The sequence below is a fragment of the Ranitomeya imitator genome, chromosome 1 (genome assembly GCF_032444005.1).
Source record: "Ranitomeya imitator isolate aRanImi1 chromosome 1, aRanImi1.pri, whole genome shotgun sequence".
Taxonomy (NCBI): domain Eukaryota; kingdom Metazoa; phylum Chordata; class Amphibia; order Anura; family Dendrobatidae; genus Ranitomeya; species Ranitomeya imitator.
In genome coordinates, this window is record NC_091282.1 from 543,370,332 (window position 1) to 543,392,698 (window position 22,367).

General features: G+C 45.6%; 1 protein-coding gene across 2 annotated transcripts in view; it reads left to right on the forward strand.

Moving 5' to 3' along the window:
* Nucleotides 1-22,367, forward strand: part of LOC138657924 (ciliary microtubule inner protein 2B-like) — a 148,951-nt gene that overhangs the window by 15,235 nt on the left and 111,349 nt on the right. For both annotated transcript variants that reach the window (XM_069745524.1, XM_069745523.1), the window contains exon 2: nt 17,508-17,701. In XM_069745524.1, the coding sequence (XP_069601625.1) occupies nt 17,508-17,701 (194 nt within the window). The remainder of the gene's footprint in view (nt 1-17,507; nt 17,702-22,367) is intronic.

A 22,367-nucleotide genomic window follows, 5' to 3' on the forward strand; every position in this document is an offset into this window, starting at 1 on the left:
CTGGGGCCTGGCAGTTTTTTTTTTCAGGGTTCCATTATTTTTTATGCACTGCAGACTCTACAACACTTAAAGGGTTATTTCCGCAATCACATTATTTTTCACAAATTACATTAAATGCATACTTACTGTTGACATACACTTAGCCCAGCATAGCATTTCTCTCGTGTATATTTGTGTCTAATCTCCATCTGCCCCTCTCTGAATATATTTTCATATACCTGAATGAGCGGTCCTATTCATACACATTTCCCTGTAGCAGACTACTTATCTTCAGTGCTGCAGACCCTTCCCTCTTGTGTGCTCCTGACTAGCCCAACTATGAGTTATTATCAAACTAAACAAAGTGAAAAATTCACCTTATGCTTTTGCCCATTCTCTGCACCTGTATCCTGCCTGACCAATTTTATCCTCTGCCATTTACATCAATAACCAAACCTCCCATTCTTATTTCCAAGACTTCTCATGTGCTGCGCCAATTCTTTGGAATGCACCACCCAGAACAATTCAATTAAGGCCGGAGTCACACTAGAGAGAAATCTGGACGAGTGCTATGCGATAAAAAATCGCATAGCACTTGGACCAATGTTAATCTATGGGGCAGCTCCCAACATCTGTTGTTTTCTCGGCCGTATTATATGTGCTGAGGAAATCACAGCATGCTGCGATTGTCACTGTTTTACGCCAGAAATACGCCAATAAAATTCTATGGGTGCGAGACCACATGGACCATCAGTGTGTCTTGCGAGAATTACACAACGGTGTCCTATAGAAAAGCCGGTAATTCAGTGCGGTGTACAGTAAAATCACACTGACAGCTTAAAATAGGATAGATAAAATAAATGTCTACTAATAACAGGTGTAAATGAATTACCAGCTTTTCTGCTTTCTAGCTCTGTGTGAAATATAAATATATACAGTACAGACCAAAAGTTTGGACACACCTCATTTAAATTTTTTTATGTATTTTCATGACTATGAAAATTGTACATTCACACTGAAGGCATCAAAACTATGAATTAACGCATGTGGAATTATATAGTTAACAATAAAGTGTGAAACAACTGAAATTATGTCTTATATTCTAGGTTCTTCAAAGTAGCCACCTTTTGCTTTAATGACTGCTTTGCACACTCTTGGCATTCTCTTGATGAGCTTCAAGAGGTAGTCACAGGGAATGGTCTTCCAACAATCTTGAAGGAGTTCCCAGAGATGCTTAGCACTTGTTGGCCCTTTTGCCTTCACTTTGCGGTCCAGCTCAACCCAAACCATCTCGATTGGGTTCAGGTCTGGTGACTGTGGAGGCCAGGCCATCACTCTCCTTCTTGGTCAAATAGCCCTTACGCTGCCTGGAGGTGTGTTTGGGGTCATTTTCCTGTTGAAAAATAAATGATGGTCCAACTAAAGCAATCCGGATGGAATAGCATGCCGCTGCAAGATGCTGTTGTAGCCATGCTGGTTCAGTATGCCTTCAATTTTGAATAAATCCCCAACAGTATCACCAGCAAAGCACCCCCACACCATCACACCTCCTCCTCCATGCTTCACAGTGAGAACCAGGCATGTAGAGTCCATCCGTTCACCTTTTCTGCGTCGCACAAAGACACGGTGGTTGGAACCAAAGATCTCAAATTTGGCCTCATCAGACCAAAGCACAGATTTCCACTGGTCTAATGTCCATTCCTTGTGTTCTTTAGCCCAAACAAGTCTCTTCTGCTTGTTGCCTGTCCTTAGCAGTGGTTTCCTAGCAGTGTCCTCTTAACAGTTGATGTAGAGATGTGTCTGCTGTTAGAACTCTGTGTGGCATTGACCTTGTCTCTAATCTGAGCTGCTGTTAACCTGCGATTTCTGAGGCTGGTGACTCGGATAAACTTATCCTCCGAAGCAGAGGTGACTCTTGGTCTTCCTTTCCTGGCGCGGTCCTCATGTGAGCCAGTTTCTTTGTAGCGCTTGATGGTTTTTGCCACTGCACTTGGGGACAGAGAATGAACTTCAATCCAATATTGCAGCCAGCATGCAGCCAGCGGGTAAAGAAAGGGTGAATCAAAAACCCCGCCTCCATGGCTGAAGATTGTTCCCTCCAAATTCAGGTGACAGTGTCCCTTTAAACCTGACAGGGCACACCTGTGATGTGAAAACCATTCCCGGTGACTACCTCTTGAAGCTCATCAAGAGAATGCCAAGAGTGTGCAAAGCAGTCATCAAAGCAAAAGGTGGCTACTTTGAAGAACCTAGAATATAAGACATAATTTCAGTTGTTTCACACGTTTTTGTTAAGTATATAATTCCACATGTGCTAATTCATAGTTATGATGCCTTCAGTGTGAATGTACAATTTTCACAGTCATGAAAATACAGTAAAATCTTTATATAATATATATATAGGCAGCACGGTGGCGCAGTGGTTAGCTCTGCAGCCTTGCAGCGCTGGGGTCCTGGGTTCTAATCCCACCCAGGACAACATCTGCAAAGAGTTTGTATGTTCTCTCCGTGTTTGCGTGGGTTTCCTCCGGGTTCTCCGGTTTCCTCCCACATTCCAAAGACATACTGATAGGGAATGTAGATTGTGAGCCCCCATCGGGGACAGTGATGATAATGTGTGTAAACTGTAAAGCGCTGCGGAATATGTTAGCGCTATATAAAAATAAAGATTATTATTATATATATACAGTCATGGCCAAAAGTATTCACACCCCTGCAATTCTGTCAGATAATACCCAGTGTCTTCCTGAAAATGATTGCAATCACAAATTCTTTGTTATTATTATCTTCATTTAATTTGTCTTAAATGAAAAAACACAAAAGAGAATGAAGCAAAAAGCAAAACATTGATCATTTCATACAAAACTCCAAAAATGGGCCAGACAAAAGTATTGGCACCCTCAGCCTAATACTTGGTTGCACAACCTTTAGCCAAAATAACTGCGAGCAACCGCTTCCGGTAACCATCAATGAGTTTCTTACATTGCTCTGCTGGAATTTTAGACCATTCTTCTTTGGCAAACTGCTCCAGGTCCCTGATATTTGAAGGGTGCCTTCTCCAAACTGCCATTTTTAGATCTCTCCACAGGTGTTCTATTGGATTCAGGTCTGGACTCATTGCTGGCCACCTTAGAAGTCTCCAGTGCTTTCTCTCAAACCATTTTCTAGTGCTTTTTGAAGTGTGTTTTGGGTCATTGTCCTGCTGGAAGACCCATGACCTCTGAGGGAGACCCAGCTTTCTCACACTGGGCCCTGCATTATGCTGAAACATTTGCTGGTAGTCTTCAGACTTTATAATGCCATCCACACGGTCAAGCAGTCCATTGCCAGAGGCAGCAAAGCAACCCCAAAACATCAGGGAACCTCCGCCATGTTTGACTATAGGAACCGTGGTCTTTTCTTTGAATGCCTCTTTTTTTCTCCTCTAAACTCTATGTTGATGCCTTTGCCCAAAAAGCTCTACTTTTGTCTCATCTGACCAGAGAACATTCTTCCAAAATGTTTTAGGCTTTTTCAGGTAAGTTTTGGCAAACTCCAGCCTGACTTTTTTATGTCTCGGGGTAAGAAGTGGGGTCTTCCTGGGTCTCCTACCATACAATCCCTTTTCATTCAGATGCCGACTGATAGTACGGGTTGACACTGTTGTACCCTCGGACTGCAGAGCAGCTTTAACTTGTTTGGATGTTAGTCGAGGTTCTTTATCCAACATCCGCACAATCTTGCATTGAAATATCTTGTCAATTTTTCTTTTCCGTCCACATCTAGGGAGGTTAGCCACAGTGACATGGGCTGTAAACTTCTTGATGACACTGCGCACGGTAGACACAGGAACATTCAGGTCTTTGGAGATGGACCTGTAGCCTTGAGGTTGCTCATGCTTCCTCACAATTTGGTTTCTCAAGTCCTCAGACAGTTCTTTGGTCTTCTTTCTTTTCTCCATGCTCAATGTGGTACACACAAGGACACAGGACAGAGGTTGAGTCAACTTTAAGCCATGTCAACTGGCTGCAAGTGTGATTTAGTTATTGACAACACCTGTTAGGTGCCACAGGTAAGTTACAGGTGCTGTTAATTACACAAATTAGAGAAGCATCACATGATTTTTCAAAGGGTGCCAATACCTTTGTCCACCCCCTTTTTTATGTTTGGTGTGAAATTATATCCAATTTGGCTTTAGGACAATTCTTTTTGTGTTTTTTTTCATTTAAGACAAATTAAATGAAGATAATAATACCAAATAATTTGTGTTTGCAATCATTTTCAGGAAGAAACTGAGTATTATCTGACAGAATTGCAGGGGTGTCAATACTTTTGGCCATGACTGTGTATATATATATATATATATATATATATATATATATATATTGTAGCATGGCTAAAGGGTGTGTAGTCGACGGGAGGTATGTGCCACATAAGTGCCTTGTTGCTGTAATGTAGCCCGGAATATTGCGTTGTTTTATATAACCATATGTTTGTGTTTCAGGACCTGTGGTGATGTCAGACCACATGGCTAATCATGTGATAGATTACTGGGTGTGGTTAGTCCTATATAAGACTGGCTAATCCTTTACACAGGAGATGTGTGGAGGTGAAACCCTCCTGAGTGTGTTCGGCTTCAGGACTGAGCCGGATGAACTGGACACTTGTTTTCCTTTGCCTGAACCAAAGGCTATTTTGCTTTCTGTTGTTTTGCCACATGGTTTATGAAGCAATAAACCCAGTGAACTTTAAAGGAACACGTCTCCTGAGTGTCAGCCGTCGCAGCTGAGTGAGTGAAATCGCTACAATTGGTGGAGACCTGCGAGCAGCGTTCCCAGCGGAGACGAGACGTGAGTTTATTTTTGAATGTCCTGGGTCAAGGCTGTTGCAAGCCAGCAAGCATTGCCGGAGAAAATGGAGGACCTGCTGAAACACTTGGTCCAGCAGGAGCAAAGGCAGCAAGAGACCAACAGGCTGTTGATGCAGCAGATACAACAGAGCCAGCAGCAGATACAACAGAGCCAGCAGGAGCAACGGCAGCAGATGCAGCTTCTGGCAACCGCCATCCAGGGCAAGGCGAGCGCCCCAACCCCAGGTTTGGCTGATGACACCCACGTCCGGAAGACGGTAAGACGTGCATTGCAGAAAATGACTCCCGGGGATGATGTTGAGGCCTTCCTGACGGTGTTTGAGAGGGTCGCTGAGAGGGAAAAACTTCCGCCAGAGCAGTGGGCAGAGGTACTTGCGCCATACCTGACGGGAGAACCCCAGAAGGCGTACTATGATTTGACCTTGCAGGATGCCAAAGAGTATCACAAATTGAAAGCCGAGATTCTCGCACGTCTGGGGGTGACACTGACTGTCAGGGCACAGCGAGTTCTCTCCTGGGGCTATCACCGGGACAAACCACCTCGTTCCCAAATGTTTGATCTGTTGCACCTGGTCCAGAAATGGCTGCAGCCAGAGACCTCTGCGCCTGCACAGATGGTAGAACGGGTGATGATGGATCGGTTTGTCCATTCCCTCCCGAGGCCTATACAGTCTTGGGTTGCCCAGGGTGATCCCCAGGATGCCGACGAGCTGATCGGACTGGTTGAGAGATACCAAGGGTTGGAAGGCTCCTTCGGGAGGCAGCCCATGCCGTACTGGGGGTCCCAGAGGGCAGCTGAGTCCCAAAAAGGGGTAGTGCATCCAAGGTCACAAAGGGCGGGGGAGGTGGTGCCCAAGGTCCCCACGGGTGATGTTATTTGTTGGAGGTGCCACAAGCCAGGACATATAGCTGCCCGTTGTTCCCAAGCCACTGAGCAGATGGACTGCAGCATGGGACGCCGTTGTTCATACTATGCGTATCCAGTCTGTAGTGTGAACTCTCCATCCAACGAGGGACCTCAAGCGTGTCCCGTAAAGGTGAACGGTCGAGCAGTAACGGCACTGTTAGACTCGGGGAGCCTAGTGACCCTGGTGAGGGCCACTTTTCCTCTTCATCTGCTCCCAGGAAAGAAGGTCGGAGTGCGGTGCATACATGGTGATGCAAAGGACTACCCTATGGCCAGGGTGGACATTGAAACGGCATGTGGCACTGAATCCCACATAGTCGGCGTAGTTCAGGACTTGTTGCACCCTATAATTATTGGCCGGGATTTCTGTTTGTTTTGGGATTTGTGGGGAAAGGGTTCTGAGCTCCCTGGCAGGGAACCAGTGAACCCTGGAACGGTATCGCCACACCCAGAGGCAGACAGCTTTCCTTTTTGTGTTCTGATTGGGGATGAGGAGGAAGTATCCCCTACATCTGACATTCTGGAGTTAGAGGTTACCGGTGAAAATTTTGGGACTGCCCAACATAGGGACCCCACTCTGAGGGAAGCCTTTAATAATGTCACAGTTATTGACGGGGTGATACAGGAGCCGGGGGCAGACAAAAGATTTCCCCATTTTCTGTTGAGGGGGGAATTGTTGTACCGGATCACGAAAATAAGGGAGGAGTTGGTAGAGCAGTTGATAGTGCCGGGTCCGTATAGACGGAAAGTGTTGGACATGGCCCATTCACACATCTTGGGTGGACACCTAGGGGTGGAAAAAACGCAGGAACGGGTTGTGCAGAGGTTCTATTGGCCTGGGTGTCACCGGGAAATAGTGAACTATTGCAGGTCCTGCCCTACATGTCAGCTAACTGCTCCTACTCCTCATTTCCGGAACCCCCTTGTGCCACTGCCCATTATTGAGGTACCGTTCGAGAGAATTGCCATGGACTTGGTCGGTCCCTTAGTTAAATCAGCTCGGGGCCATCAGTATATATTAGTCATCCTGGACTATGCCACACGCTATCCTGAGGCAATTCCCTTGAGGAATTCTTCCTCAAAGAGCATAGCCCGCGAGTTGGTCCATGTCTTTTCCCGGACAGGTCTGCCAAAGGAGATCCTGACTGACCAGGGTACACCTTTCATGAGCAAGGTGATGAGGGAGTTATGCAAAGCCCTGAAGATCTCCCAGTTGAGGACCTCGGTGTACCATCCCCAGTCAGATGGTCTTGTTGAGAGGTTTAACAAGACTCTAAAGAGCATGCTGAGGAAAGCTATAGAGAAAGACGGTAGAGACTGGGATTGTCTCTTACCCTATCTGATGTTTTCCATTCGTGAAGTTCCACAGGCCTCCACAGGGTTCTCACCGTTTGAGCTTCTTTATGGCCGACATCCACGAGGACTCCTGGATATAGCCAAGGAAACCTGGGAAGCCGAAGTCACGCCCCACAGAAGCGTCATTGAGCATGTGGCCCTGATGCAGCAGAGGATTGCAAAGGTGATGCCTATCGTGAAAGAACACCTTCTCCAAGCACAAGAAGCTCAAGCCAGGGTCTACAACCGGTCTGCAAGAGTGAGGCAGTTCAATTCGGGAGACCGAGTTCTGGTGTTAGTTCCAACGGTGGAAAGCAAGTTCTTGGCCAAATGGCAAGGGCCATATGAGGTTGTCGAGAAACTTGGTGAGGTAAATTATAAAATTCACCAACCAGGAAGACGGAAACCATTCCAAGTTTACCATGTCAACCTCATCAAGCCATGGCAAGATAGAGAGCCGACGGTTACTCCGTCCTTGTTAAGCAACCCAGAAGGTGAGGTTGGAGCGGTTACTATAGCAGAGACGCTATCGAAAACCCAGAAACAGCAGTGCCGGGAGTTACTCCAGAAAAACAGGGACCTGTTTTCAGAATTGCCAGGATACACGAAGGTCATAGAGCACGAGGTCCTAACAGAGCCCCATGTGCGGGTGAATGTGAAACCTTATCGTATTCCTGAGGCTCGTCGAGAAGTTATCTCCAAGGAAGTGGAGCGTATGTTGAGGCTTGGAGTCATTAAGGAATCCAAGAGCGGTTGGTCAAGCCCAATTGTCCTGGTCCCAAAACCTGATGGAGAGTGGAGGTTTTGCAACGACTATCGGAAGTTGAATGAGGTCTCCAAGTTCGACGCTTATCCCATGCCCCGTATTGATGAGCTCATCGAAAGGCTTGGGCACGCCAGATATATATCCACCTTGGATCTGACAAAGGGGTATTGGCAGATCCCCATGGCGCAGGAAGCCAAGGAGAAGACAGCCTTTTCGACACCTGATGGATGCTTCCAGTATGCCCGGATGCCGTTTGGCCTACAGGGAGCTCCGGCGACCTTCCAGAGGGCTATGGATAGAGTTCTTGCACCCCATAAGGCCTACGCTGCTGCGTACCTAGATGATATCGTCATCTTTAGCCCGGACTGGGAGAGTCATCTGGAGAAAGTCCAAGCGGTGTTGGATGCTATAAGAGAGGCCGGATTTACTATAAACCCAAAGAAGTGTGCCTTGGGTAAAGAAGAAGCTAAGTACCTTGGATACATAGTGGGTCACGGAGAAATAAAACCCCAAATCAGTAAAGTGGAGGCAATTCAAACGTGGCCAAAACCAGTTTCCAAGAAGCAAGTTAAAGCCTTCCTGGGAATCGTGGGATATTACAGGAGGTTCATCCCAAACTTCGCCACGATGGCTGCGCCTCTGACTGACCTGCTAAAAGGGACAAAACCAGTAATGGTTAAGTGGTCCGAAGAAACAGAGTCAGCCTTCCAAGAAATGAAAAACGCTTTGTGTAAGCAACCCGTTCTGATGGCCCCAAACTTCAAGAAAGAGTTTATTCTTCAGACAGATGCCTCAGATGTTGGGGTGGGAGCAGTCCTTTCCCAAGAACTACATGGGGAGGAGCATCCTGTTCTCTATCTGAGTAGGAAGCTGTCCTCATCTGAAAAGAACTACTCAGTCGTTGAGAAGGAGTGCTTGGCCATAAAATGGGCAGTGGACACATTACGGTACTATCTGCTGGGACGCAAATTTAGACTGATATCCGACCATGCCCCACTTAGGTGGATGAGGGAAACGAAGGGTAGAAATGCTAGGGTCACCCGTTGGTTCTTATCCCTGCAGGACTTCAGTTTCCATGTGGAACATCGGGCCGGAAAGCTGCACGGTAATGCGGATGCCCTATCAAGAATCCCTTGTTTAGTGGGAGAAAGTGCCAAGCCCCACGGCTTTAGGCAGAGGGGGGAGGTATGTAGCATGGCTAAAGGGTGTGTAGTCGACGGGAGGTATGTGCCACATAAGTGCCTTGTTGCTGTAATGTAGCCCGGAATATTGCGTTGTTTTATATAACCATATGTTTGTGTTTCAGGACCTGTGGTGATGTCAGACCACATGGCTAATCATGTGATAGATTACTGGGTGTGGTTAGTCCTATATAAGACTGGCTAATCCTTTACACAGGAGATGTGTGGAGGTGAAACCCTCCTGAGTGTGTTCGGCTTCAGGACTGAGCCGGATGAACTGGACACTTGTTTTCCTTTGCCTGAACCAAAGGCTATTTTGCTTTCTGTTGTTTTGCCACATGGTTTATGAAGCAATAAACCCAGTGAACTTTAAAGGAACACGTCTCCTGAGTGTCAGCCGTCGCAGCTGAGTGAGTGAAATCGCTACAATATATATATATATATATATATATATATATATATATATATATATATATATATACAGTGGGGCAAAAAAGTATTTAGTCAGTCAGCAATAGTGCAAGTTCCACCACTTAAAAAGATGAGAGGCGTCTGTAATTTACATCATAGGTAGACCTCAACTATGGGAGACAAACTGAGAAAAAAAAATCCAGAAAATCACATTGTCTGTTTTTTTAACATTTTATTTGCATATTATGGTGGAAAATAAGTATTTGGTCAGAAACAAAATTTTATCTCAATACTTTGTAATATAGCCTTTGTTGGCAATGACAGAGGTCAAATGTTTTCTGTAAGTCTTCACAAGGTTGCCACACACTGTTGTTGGTATGTTGGCCCATTCCTCCATGCAGATCTCCTCTAGAGCAGTGATGTTTTTGGCTTTTCGCTTGGCAACACGGACTTTCAACTCCCTCCAAAGGTTTTCTATAGGGTTGAGATCTGGAGACTGGCTAGGCCACTCCAGGACCTTGAAATGCTTCTTACGAAGCCACTCCTTCGTTGCCCTGGCGGTGTGCTTTAGATCATTGTCATGTTGAAAGACCCAGCCACGTTTCATCTTCAATGCCCTTGCTGATGGAAGGAGGTTTGCAGTCAAAATCTCACGATACATGGCCCCATTCATTCTTTCATGTACCCGGATCAGTCGTCCTGGCCCCTTTGCAGAGAAACAGCCCCAAAGCATGATGTTTCCACCACCATGCTTTACAGTAGGTATGGTGTTTGATGGATGCAACTCAGTATTCTTTTTCCTCCAAACACGACAAGTTGTGTTTCTACCAAACAGTTCCAGTTTGGTTTCATCAGACCATAGGACATTCTCCCAAAACTCCTCTGGATCATCCAAATGCTCTCTAGCAAACTTCAGACGGGCCCGGACATGTACTGGCTTAAGCAGTGGGACACGTCTGGCACTGCAGGATCTGAGTCCATGGTGGCGTAGTGTGTTACTTATGGTAGGCCTTGTTACATTGGTCCCAGCTCTCTGCAGTTCATTCACAAGGTCCCCCCGCGTGGTTCTGGGATTTTTGCTCACCGTTCTTGTGATCATTCTGACCCCACGGGTGGGATTTTGCGTGGAGCCCCAGATCGAGGGAGATTATCAGTGGTCTTGTATGTCTTTCATTTTCTAATTATTGCTCCCACTGTTGATTTCTTCACTCCAAGATGGTTGGCTATTGCAGATTCAGTCTTCCCAGCCTGGTGCAGGGCTACAATTTTGTTTCTGGTGTCCTTTGACAGCTCTTTGGTCTTCACCATAGTGGAGTTTAGAGTCAGACTGTTTGAGGGTGTGCACAGGTGTCTTTTTATACTGATAACAAGTTTAAACAGGTGCCATTACTACAGGTAATGAGTGGAGGAAAGAGGAGACTCTTAAAGAAGAAGTTACAGGTCTGTGAGAGCCAGAAATCTTGATTGTTTGTTTCTGACCAAATACTTATTTTCCACCATAATATGCAAAAAAAATGATAAAAAAACAGACAATGTGATTTTCTGGATTTTTTTTTCTCAGTTTGTCTCCCATATTTGAGGTCTACCTATGATGTAAATTACAGACGCCTCTCATCTTTTTAAGTGGTGGAACTTGCACTATTGCTGACTGACTAAATACTTTTTTGCCCCACTGTATATATGTCTCTCTGACATATATATATATATATATATATATATATATAGATATATATATTAGCTATTGAACCCGTTCTACACCCGGGTGGCGAGCATTTATATTGGTATATGGTCTCCATCCTGGTATGTGCTGCTCCATCCTGCGTCCCCATCCTGTCATGTGCTGCTCCATCCTGCGTCCCCATCCTGTCATGAGCTGCTCCATCCTGCGCCCCCATCCTGTTATGCGCTGCTCCATCCTGCGTCCCCATCCTGTCATGTGCTGCACCCATCCTGCGCCCCCATTCTGTCATGTGCTGCTCCCATCCTGCGCCCCCATTCTGACATGTGCTGCTCCCATCCTGCGCCCCCATTCTGACATGTGCTGCACCCATCCTGCGCCTCCATTCTGACATGTGCTGCACCCATCTTGTGCCTCCATTCTGACAGGTGCTGCACCCATCCTGCGCCTCCATTCTGACATGTGCTGCACCCATCCTGCGCCTCCATTCTGTCATTTGCTGCTCCCATCCTGCACCCCATCCTGTCATGTGCTGCTCCCATCCTGCACCCCCGTTCTGTCATGTGCTGCTTCCATCCTGCACCCCCGTTCTGTCATGTGCTGCTCCCATCCTGCACCCCCATTCTGTCATGTGCTGCTCCCATCCTGCACCCCCGTTCTGTCATGTGCTGCTTCCATCCTGCACCCCCGTTCTGTCATGTGCTGCTCCCATTCTGCACCCCCGTTCTGTCATGTGCTGCTTCCATCCTGCACCCCCGTTCTGTCATGTGCTGCTGCCATCCTGCACCCCCGTTCTGTCATGTGCTGCCCTATTCTGTCATGTGCTGCCCTATTCTGTCATGTGCTGCTCCCATCCTGCGCCACCGTTCTGTAATTTGCTGCTCCCATCCATATGCCCCATATGCTGCTCCTTAACGGTTTATGGCCCCCATAAGATGCTCCATAGTATATGCCCTGTACACTGCTCCATAAAGGTTTATGGCCCCATAAGATGCTCCATAGTATATGCCCCCGTACACTGCTCCATAAAGGTTTATGGCCCCCATAAGATGCTCCATAGTATATGCCCCGTACACTGCTCCATAAAGGTTTATGGCCCCCATAAGATGCTCCATATTATATGCCCCCATACACTGCTCCATTATGGTTGATGGCCCCATAACATGTTCCATAGTATATACCTTGTATACTGCTCCATAAATGTTGATGGCCCCCATAAGATGCTCCATAGTATTATATGGCCCCTATACGATATATAAAATAAAAAATATCATACTCACCTATCGTCACTGGGCGCCGAGTGCTGGGGGGCCTGAGCAGGCGGGGACACCGCCGCACTGTGGGGGACAGGTGCCGGAGTCGCCGCTAGCTCAGGCCCCCGACACTTGCTATATTCACCTGGCCCTGATTCAGCGCTGCGTGACGCTCTCTTCCGGGTCCTCTGGCTGTGACTGTTCAGTCAGAGGGCGGCGCGCATTAAGCGCGTCATCGTGCCCTCTGAACTGTGAACGTCACAGGCAGAGGACCCGGAAGATGGGGCGGCAGGCGGCGCTGGAACGGGACAGGTGAATATAGCTCATACTCACCCTCCTGGCGCGTCCCTGCTATACGTTGAAGATCGCGGTGTGCGTTCAGTGCTTACGCATACCGCGATCTCCTGGGAGCGTCACTCTGTGGGGTCCAGACTGCGCTTGCGCAGTCTATAAAGGCTTCGGACAGAGTGACGCTTCCAGCCTTATATTTTATATATATATATATATATATATATATATATATATATAGACTGTATATATGTTTTCACGAATATTTGAGCCCATGGATCCATTATATGTCCATTTTGCAAGCCGGTGTGAAAATCTCACCATACGGATGCCAAACAGATACTTTTTTGAGAAAAAATCGCATCCTCGCATTGCACACGGTTGACATACGATCGCTGTTCGGGAACATTTCTGCATATCTTGGCCGTAAAAACAGACCGTATTTTTATATGTTAGGTGTAATGCCGGCCTAATTTTTAATAACTGTGGTTTTATGCGTGCCCTAAATATGCAATTCTTTAGACTGGCCTATCGCCCCTCCTCATTTGGCCCATACAACATTTTGTGCAAAATCATGACCCCCGAAGCATCTGTTTACACCCTCCATTCACCTAATAGCCCTCTGTGTCTGTATTGTACACACACTGGCTGGCGATCAGTTCATGCAGCATTATGTGCATACCCTAGTTAATATATTATGGCTGTATCATACAATATAAGCACATTTTACCATTTACCTTTTGTGTCTCCCCTATTTCCTCATCGATTGTACGCTTGTGAGCAGGGTCCTCACTCCTTTTGATATCTGAGTTATGCTTATTCTGTGATGTCTTTATTGTCTGTACAAGTCACCTCTAAAATTGTATAGTTCTACGGAATATGTTGGCGCTATAAAAGTAAAAATTATTATTATAAATATAATTATGTGGTTTTACATAATTGTTAGCTCAAGTCTCCTGCACTTCTCAACATCGGAGGTAGTATTACTAGGCAGTGCAGAATTGGGCTTGTTGCCTGATGCTGAGAGATTAGTGATGTGAAACTCCAAATGCTGCTTTGCTGGCAGAGGATAATCGTCTGCCATATGCATCAGCAAAACAGTATTGAAATTTCACATCATTGATCTATCAGCAGCAGGCAACAAACATAGCTCAACTTCTCTCAGCCTGTCTAAAAACAGTCCTATCCTGTATTATATCACTTCTGTCAGCACCCATGTACACAGCCCCATCCTGCAATACATCCCTTCTCTCAGACTTTCTATACAAAAACCTCATCCTGCTGTACATAACCCTTCTTAAAGGGATTCTGTCACCTTAATTTGGCAGGCTATGTAAATGCCCTGTTTTCGGTCCGATGGGCGGTGTTTCTTCTTTTTTCCTCCACGTTATCCTTCCCCACTGTCCGCAATATTTTCCAGAATTGGAGTAGGTGGCCTCCATAGTTCTGGAAACAGGAACACATGGGCTACTTGCACAGTGAACAAGTCTGTAGGAACATGTTCACACACCACCAAGAAATTTGAAAACACAAAAGAGCATAGTAAAACCAAAAACACTGTTCCTGTTTCCATAATTGTTCTATTGTGTCTACAAGAGAACCCCCTCACGGATGCGAATCAGGTTGTAAGCACCCCGAAGATCGAGTTTAGTAAATACCCTCGCTCCCTGCAACCTATCGAATAGCTCAGATATCTGAGGCAGAGGGTATTTGTTCTTATCGGTGATTGCGTTAGGAGCCCTGTAATCTATGCATGGATGTAGTTCTCCATTTTTCTGCACAAAGAAGAACCCCGCCCTGCAGGTGACACTGACTTCCTAATGAATCCTCTTGCCAGATTCTCCTGAATGTATTGGGTCATCGCCTCGGTCTCCGGGAGTGATAAGGGATATACTTGACCCCGGGGAGTCTCTGCACCAGGCAAGAGGTCAAATGGACAGGCATTGGGGCGGTGGGGTGGAAGGGTCTCCACAGCCCTCTTGGAGAACACGTCCGCATAGGGCCAATAGTGCTTGGGGAGAGAAGAAAGATCTGCGGGTACTTCAGTAGTAGCAACCTGAACGCACTCCCTCAGACATCTACCGTCGGGGTAATCCGTTCAGAGATGGAACCTGCTGCTGAGTAATGACAGACTATATGGCGGTACAATGTGGATACACACACAGGTTAGCTTTACCCGGTATGAAGGAAGCAAACCCTGTTGCATCAAAGGGCCGCGGTACCGCACAAAGAGCGCAAGCAAAGAGTCACAGAACTCTGTCCCAAGACTCAGGGAAAGAGTTCCTCTAGACCTCTTGTGCTCAACAGCGCTACTGGGGTGTCAGAGATAAACAGAAATAATAATTTAATGCACAAGAGTGTGTGCAGTGCCACTCTGGCGGACGCCACTAACCACCCAGACTTGGGCCAGGAAAGCGCTCTATTAGCGCACGGCGCCGCATTGGCGGTCACTGCTATCAGACACTGTATCATGTGCTACCTGTGCTGAATAGCACTCTCAGGCGCTAGGTAGCTTCCACCATTCGCGAACAGTCAACAACACTAGGGATGGGAATGATTCGGTGCTTTCATTCATCGACAGGCATACATCCACACACACACGTTAATAAGTTTATACTAGCGCATGACTGTGTGGCCATGCAAACATTTTATAGCGGAAGCTCTCCAGGACCTTCCTAGTTGTCCAATAGGAGCTGCTACAGGACCTGAGCATGTGACCCCCGACCTCCAATGAGAGGTCGTCCCTTGGGCATGCTTAGAAGAAAAGCAGGACTTAGTCCCAGGGACACCTGCTTGCCACTGATGAGTACTGGTTTGGTTACAATGGCTGAGGGCTGGAAGGACAGCAGTAACCAGCCGCACAGTATCAGCCTGAGCCAGACGCTGAGACCGACGTCTCTGCTGAGCAAGCTCCACTGCGTCTGGAGGAGAATGGGAGACCGCAGCGGAGATGGTTCGAGATTCCCCCTGTGCAGCGGAGGGAACTCGACACCTAACACAGAGTCCCCTTAAGACCTGTATATAGAGCCCCATCATGCAGTACATCACACATTTCAGACCCTTTATACACAGCAAGTGTACATTGCTTCTCCAGTTACCAGTACCCACTCACACTACTGATTCTTGTTATAAGCTCTCTGTACTGTAATAAAAGGCTACGCCTCTTCCCGTGACAATATTCCTCGCAGGAGTAGCTCAGTTCTAGATATGTCTCATAGTAATACTGCCAGGAAACCAGATGAGTAAGACTGGACTACACATGAATGACCTGGAGACAATATATAGTTCCTCTAAAAATTAGGAAAAAAGATCCCTCCATATTAATGCATGTGAACCTATAGAGACTATGAAGCAGCATATGATCCACAGTATTTCAGTATATCAAAGTTTATTAGAATTGCAAAATACATTGATTAAAGACTACCTAGCAGCATCAGTTGTCAATAAAATCAACACATAATAAAGACAGAATACAGAAAACACAAGCTGTAACCCTATGAAAAGTTCATATGTTACTGCAGGCAGAAATGTATGGTAGTATATGGGCCATATAAGTTGATAATGGTCTAGCATATGTACACTTTACTGTTGGCCATCACTAACTGAACAAAGTGACAGAACCATATGAATGAAACAAGCATATACTTAAGCTTATCACTCTAATAGTCTGTAAGTAAATAAATACATAAAGCCTTCACCCCAGTGCTGCCACGTAGATTGACAGGAGACTTATAAAGCCAAAATGAATCAGTATCTCTATAAATAGCTATTACCTATGATTGACCTGGAGCTCTGAAACTACACAAAGATGGTTCACATGGCAAATAAAGGGTAAATTGAGCAAGGAGGAGCATCCATTGGGGGGTTATTTGTGCAAAATAAATTAGATATTAATCTGAGTTATATTGACACAAATTAATATACGTGTACATGATTATAAGACTATTGTCATGATCCAGACTGGGTTTTGGGTCTTTCCTCTCCTTTCCCGGTCTGGTCATGTCAGGGTTAACTTTCACAGCCCCATTCCCATGTCAGGTCTGCTATAACTGTGCTGCTCCCTGTGTTCGGTGCCAGTTATATTTTCTGCCTACGGCGTGTGTAGCTTGCTCTGGTGAGACTGATTGGTCCTGCTGCATTTAGCTTGCTTTGGCCGTGTCTGTTCATTCCTCTCTTCCCACCCCAACTCTGTGTTTCCCTGTGTGTTTGGATTCCCCAGTACTCAACTCTGCTTTGGCTCTGACCTGATTCTGTCTCTTTCCTCCTGTACTTCTGCTGCGGATTGTTACTGACCTTTTGGCACTCCTCTGACTCTGTGTTTGGGATTTCCCTTGGTACTATGCTACTCCCTGGTATCGACCCAGGCTTGTCTGACTTTTCTGCTGGTCTGCTCGGAGCAGGTTTTCAGCCCTCTTTCCACTCTGCTGCCATCTAGTGGAGCTTGCATTTACCTGCAGCGCTGTCGCGTGACCACTATATCGTGATTTTGAGAGGAACCCTTTCATATAAAATTAGCAGAAGTCTTGACTAAAGGCGAATGACATCAGTGTCAGAAGAGCATATATCCAGACGTTCAGCAGGAAAGATATCCTGCACTCAGCTTATTGCTTTGTATACATAGACTGTTTTAAGACAGCCTTTTTTGCCTGAGCTGTGTAGCCAGATTCATGAAGTCGGGAATAGGAAGAAATGAGCTATCTATAAAGGAAATGAATGGCAAGGAACCTTGTAAGTTTAGCTGATTGACTCCAGAAACCTGATTTTATGATAAATATGAATTTTTCCCATCCCTTGTTTTATATGATGCCTCCCTCACTTATGTAACATATCTGATCACATTAAATTCCATTTTTCCTTTAGTTACACAAGTTTTAGTCCAAAACTCCGCAGTATACAAGGTGAAGTATATGGCAATGCTATTCTACGATCAGTCAACTATGAACCTGGCCATCAGAGATGTGGAGGCAATCACATTCCTTCATTCAATATAGAGTTGGGAGGAAACATTTCTCATATTCCAAGAGATGATGCTGAAAACTGGAACAATAAGCATGGTAAGTTTCATTTTGTAATTATCTATACAGTATCAGTATACACAGGGCTGCCACCTGAAATTTCAAGACCCCATATTGGTAAAATTGGTCAAATATTGGTAAAATTTTCAGGCCCCCTTGAGCCACCCAGCCTCCACCCCAGCTCTACCTCCACACCATGTACATCTCCACCCCAGTTCTGTCTCCACCTCTCGAACCTTACACAGTCCCACAGTCCACTACTGGAAAAACTCCACTTCTACCCCATTTCCTCACCAATCATCCATGAACAGTTCCCATCGAACACCATATCACATTGAAAGCCATTAGCTTTTGATTTGGTGGAAAAACTATTTAAACCTTCCATCACGACAAGGTAGAGTCTTTGGCAGGGACCTACTCTATTTTAACCTGTTAAAAATTTGTTAAAATATCCAATACTCTTTTTAGATATATTTTTCTTTATTTTTCTTTAAGAGAACATGTCACATACATTTTTTAAAATGATCAATAATGCCACACACAAGGAACAAATACCGTCACACCATGCCCGGACCACATATTGCCACCACATAGTGACTGAATAACACCACAAACAGGGGACAAATATCACCACACCATGGCTGGACCACATATCACCACCACACAGTGACCAAATAATACCAAATACAAGGAACAAATACCGCCACACAATGACCAGACCACATATTATTACTACTAGAAAGTGATCAAATAATATCAATGTACAAGAAACAAATACCATCACACCATGACTAAACCACATATTACCACTACATAGTGACCAAATACTACAATACTGTTGGTTAATAAAAAAAAAAACACAATACTAGTATTACCATAAGTGCCATTATGCACAGGAGCTCTATACATAGTATACCGTATATAGTATAAGTGTACAGGTAATACAGTGACTCACCAGTTATATACAGGAGCTGTGTATATACGGTTGTGTGAAAAAGTACTTACCTCCTTCCTGATTTCTTATTCTTTTGCATATTTGTAACATTAAAGCATCCAAGAAAAAAAATAATAGAAGAAGGGAAAATCAAAAAGTTGTGAAACATATATACTCCCTTAAAAAAAACGATTTATTTTAGAAATAGTCTAAAAAACCACTTCCCAGTGAGTACAAAAAAAAGGAATACAATATCGAATCCAATAGTGCACCTCACCTCACAAATACCCTACACTGACCTGCTATCCCTTCCTAAACAGTGGAGGTTGGCACCCTGATAGATGTTTTGGCGCCCCCACTCCGCGACGGCTGACACCTGCTATCCCTATTAATAGGGATAGCAGGTGTCAGCCGTCGCGGAGTGGGGGCGCCAAAACATCTATCAGGGTGCCAACCTCCACTGTTTAGGAAGGGATAGCAGGTCAGTGTAGGGTATTTGTGAGGTGAGGTGCACTATTGGATTCGATATTGTATTCCTTTTTTTTGTACTCACTGGGAAGTGCATATTTGTAACATTCAAATGTTTCAGATCACCAAACAAATGGATTTTTTTGTATCTTTGTCAAATATTTACAAGTGTGGTGAAATTGCAAAAAAAAGTGCAATTCCACAGTTGTGTTTTTTCGTGTTCACTAAATGCTAAAACTGACCTGCCAATATGATTCTCCAGGTCACTATGAGTTCATAGACACCAAACATGTCTAGGTTCTTTATGTATGTGGTGAAAAAAACAATCCAAAATTTTGTAAAAAAAAATAAATGGCACCATTTTCTAACACCTGTAGCGTCTCCATTTTTCGTGATCTGGGGCTGGGTGAGGGCATATCTTTTGTAGCCCAAGCTAACGTTTTTATTGATATTATTCTTGTGTAGACATGATCTTTCGATCGCCCGTTATTGCATTTTATTTTATTGCAATTTAGCGGCGTCCAAAAAATTCTGGTGTTTTGACTTATATTTCTCATTATGCCGTTTTGCAAATTTGTTGTATTTTGTGACGCCTGCAAGCTTTATTTTTGCCTTCATCCTCATTCCTCTGGGAGTGAGGAGCAACAAGTTGGGATTTTTATTTCTTTCCTTCAAGAAGATCCTTAATCCTGGGCCTTTTCTCTTCCGTCAGACTTACTGTCGGTTGATGTTTTTTTTAAGTCTAAGCTACATTAGCTACAGCAGGGAGAGCAACCGGAAGAGGAATTCTGCTCAGAGTTCCATAGATTGGGCCACTGACACCCAATGGAACGATCCTGCTCTTAGTAGTCAGTTTGGTCAGGGCCTGTGTGAATGATTAAAAGACGCAGTAGAGTTTTACAAAGCTCCTATGTCATCGGAGACCGCCAAGGCTCTGGCCATACGCATAGATAGACCTGTTGTGACTTCGCCCCCCATGGTACTCCATAAAACTGAGGTTCATCCTATGTGCTCTGAAGAACCGATGCAGTTAAGAGGGGCCTTCACTCGGAGTCCCTTTACCGCAAAACAGGGTTGTGTATTTTCTATGGTCAAAAGGACATTTCAGTGGCATCTGTCCTTCTTTACCAAAGCACAGAAATGATACCCTATTACAATCAAAGTCTAAAATATGTGAAATATGACAAATAAAATTTGTGTTGCCATTTTCTGAGAACTATAACTTTTTCTAATTCCGTAGATGGGGTTCATTTCTTTGCAGGGTTAGCTGTAGTTTTTATTATTGTCAGTTTGGGATACATATGCCTTTGATTGTTTTTTGGCGCACGTACTATTGTCAGATAGGTGAAGTGAGTTCATTGGATGTGATCTCCCAGGATCTTTCTGATGGCATCAGGAGCAGGAGAACTTTCTCACGCTCGCAGTGACATCAGACAGGTCCTACGAATTCACTGTGAGACACTGGGCATGCAGCATGCCATCTAGATGTTGCAGAGCTAGACCCGTCGCAGGACAAATGGATTATCATCTTCTGTGCAGAAAGGTGAGGAATATTGTTGTTTTTTATTTTAACTCTTTTGCAGAAGATAATGGCGTTAGTGGAATGGGCGATGTCATAAGCATGGTTTAATTAAGATTTATTAAAGGAGTCTGTGTCATTCTTTCAATTAAAGGACTTTTTTCTGGGTATCTGTCAGTAGCGTAGCTACCGAGAGGCAGAGGGTGCGGGCTCCCCGGGCCCGGAGCTCAGAGGGGGCCCACCTGGAGCTACGCTACTGTAAACTGCATCGGCACGCACAGCGCACCGATGCAGTTACATTCTGCGGCGGAGCAGGGAGAATTGATCTCCCTGCTCTGCCACTATGGGGCCCCGGAGCAGGCGTCGCCGACAGACAGCGGGCGCCGGGCAGTGACGTCATCGCGCTCGCTGTCATTGTCGGAGATGAGCGGGAGTGTGTCGCAGCGCAGGAAGCAGGAGGAAGAGAGGTGAGTATTGTGTTTTTTTATGGGGGCTGCCTTAAACTACATGGTCCCCCTATGGGGGTACTGTATTATATAAAAGGGTCTGCCTATGGGGGTACTGCATGTTAGGACTGGCGGAACGCACTAAGTTTAAGATGGAATAGTATCAGGTGCGTTTGCAGTTCGGGGTCCACCGTGCAGGTGAAAACCTGCTGCTAGTGATGACGGACGATATGGCGGTACAATGTGAATACACACACGGGTTTACTTCACCCTGTGTGAAGGAAGCGAACCCTGTTGCGTCACAGGGCCGCGGTACCGCACCAAGAGCGCAAGCAAGGAGTCTCAGAACTCAATCCCAAGAAACAGGAATAGAGTTCATAAAAACCTCATGCGCTCGACACCGCTACTGGGGTGTCAGAGTGACAGCAATAAATGTATTAAAGATGCACGTGAGTGCTTGCGGTGCCGCACTGGCGGACGCCACTAACCACCCAGGCTTGGGTCAGGAAAGCGCTGAGAAAGCACACAGCGCCGCACTGGCGGTCACAGCAACTAGACGCTGTAATGTGTGTTTCGTGCTGATGGCTTAGTCGGGCGCTAGATAGCTACCATCATTCGCGAAAGGTCAACAACTCTAGGAATGGGAGTGATTTAGGAGCTTTCATCCATCGACATACATCCATCTACAGACACACATTATATTAAGTCAATACTAGCGCATGGCCGTCCGGTCATCCGCAGCTTATATAGTTGCAGCACGTTCAGGACCTTCCAATAAAGGACCAATGGGAAGCTGCTACTGAAGTTTTGCACTTTCAGGACTTTCCTGGAGGACCAATGGGATGTGCTGCAGTACCTGAGCATGTGACCCTCGATCTCCAACGGGAGATCTTGCCCTGGGCATGCTCAGAAAGAGAAAAACAGGACTTAGTCCCAAAAGCATCTGCTTGCCACTGCCCAACACTGACTTCAATGGCAGAAGCAGGAAAAGCAGCAGTAACTCTTTGTACAGAGTGGGACTGAGCAAGACGCTGGGACTGACGTCTCCGCTGAGCAGACTCCACTGTGGCAGGAGAAGAATGGGAGACCGCAGCGGAGACGGCCCGAGATTCCCCCTGTGCAGAAGCGGGAACTCGACCCCTAACACTGCATTATATAAAAGGGTCTGCCTATGGGGGTACTGCATTATATAAAAGGATCTGCCTATGAAGGTACTGTATTATATAAAAGGGTCTGCCTATGGTGGTACTGTATTATATAAAAGGGTATTTCTATGGGGGTACTGCATTATATAAAAGGGTCTGCCTATGGGGGTACTGCATTATGTAAAAGGGTCTG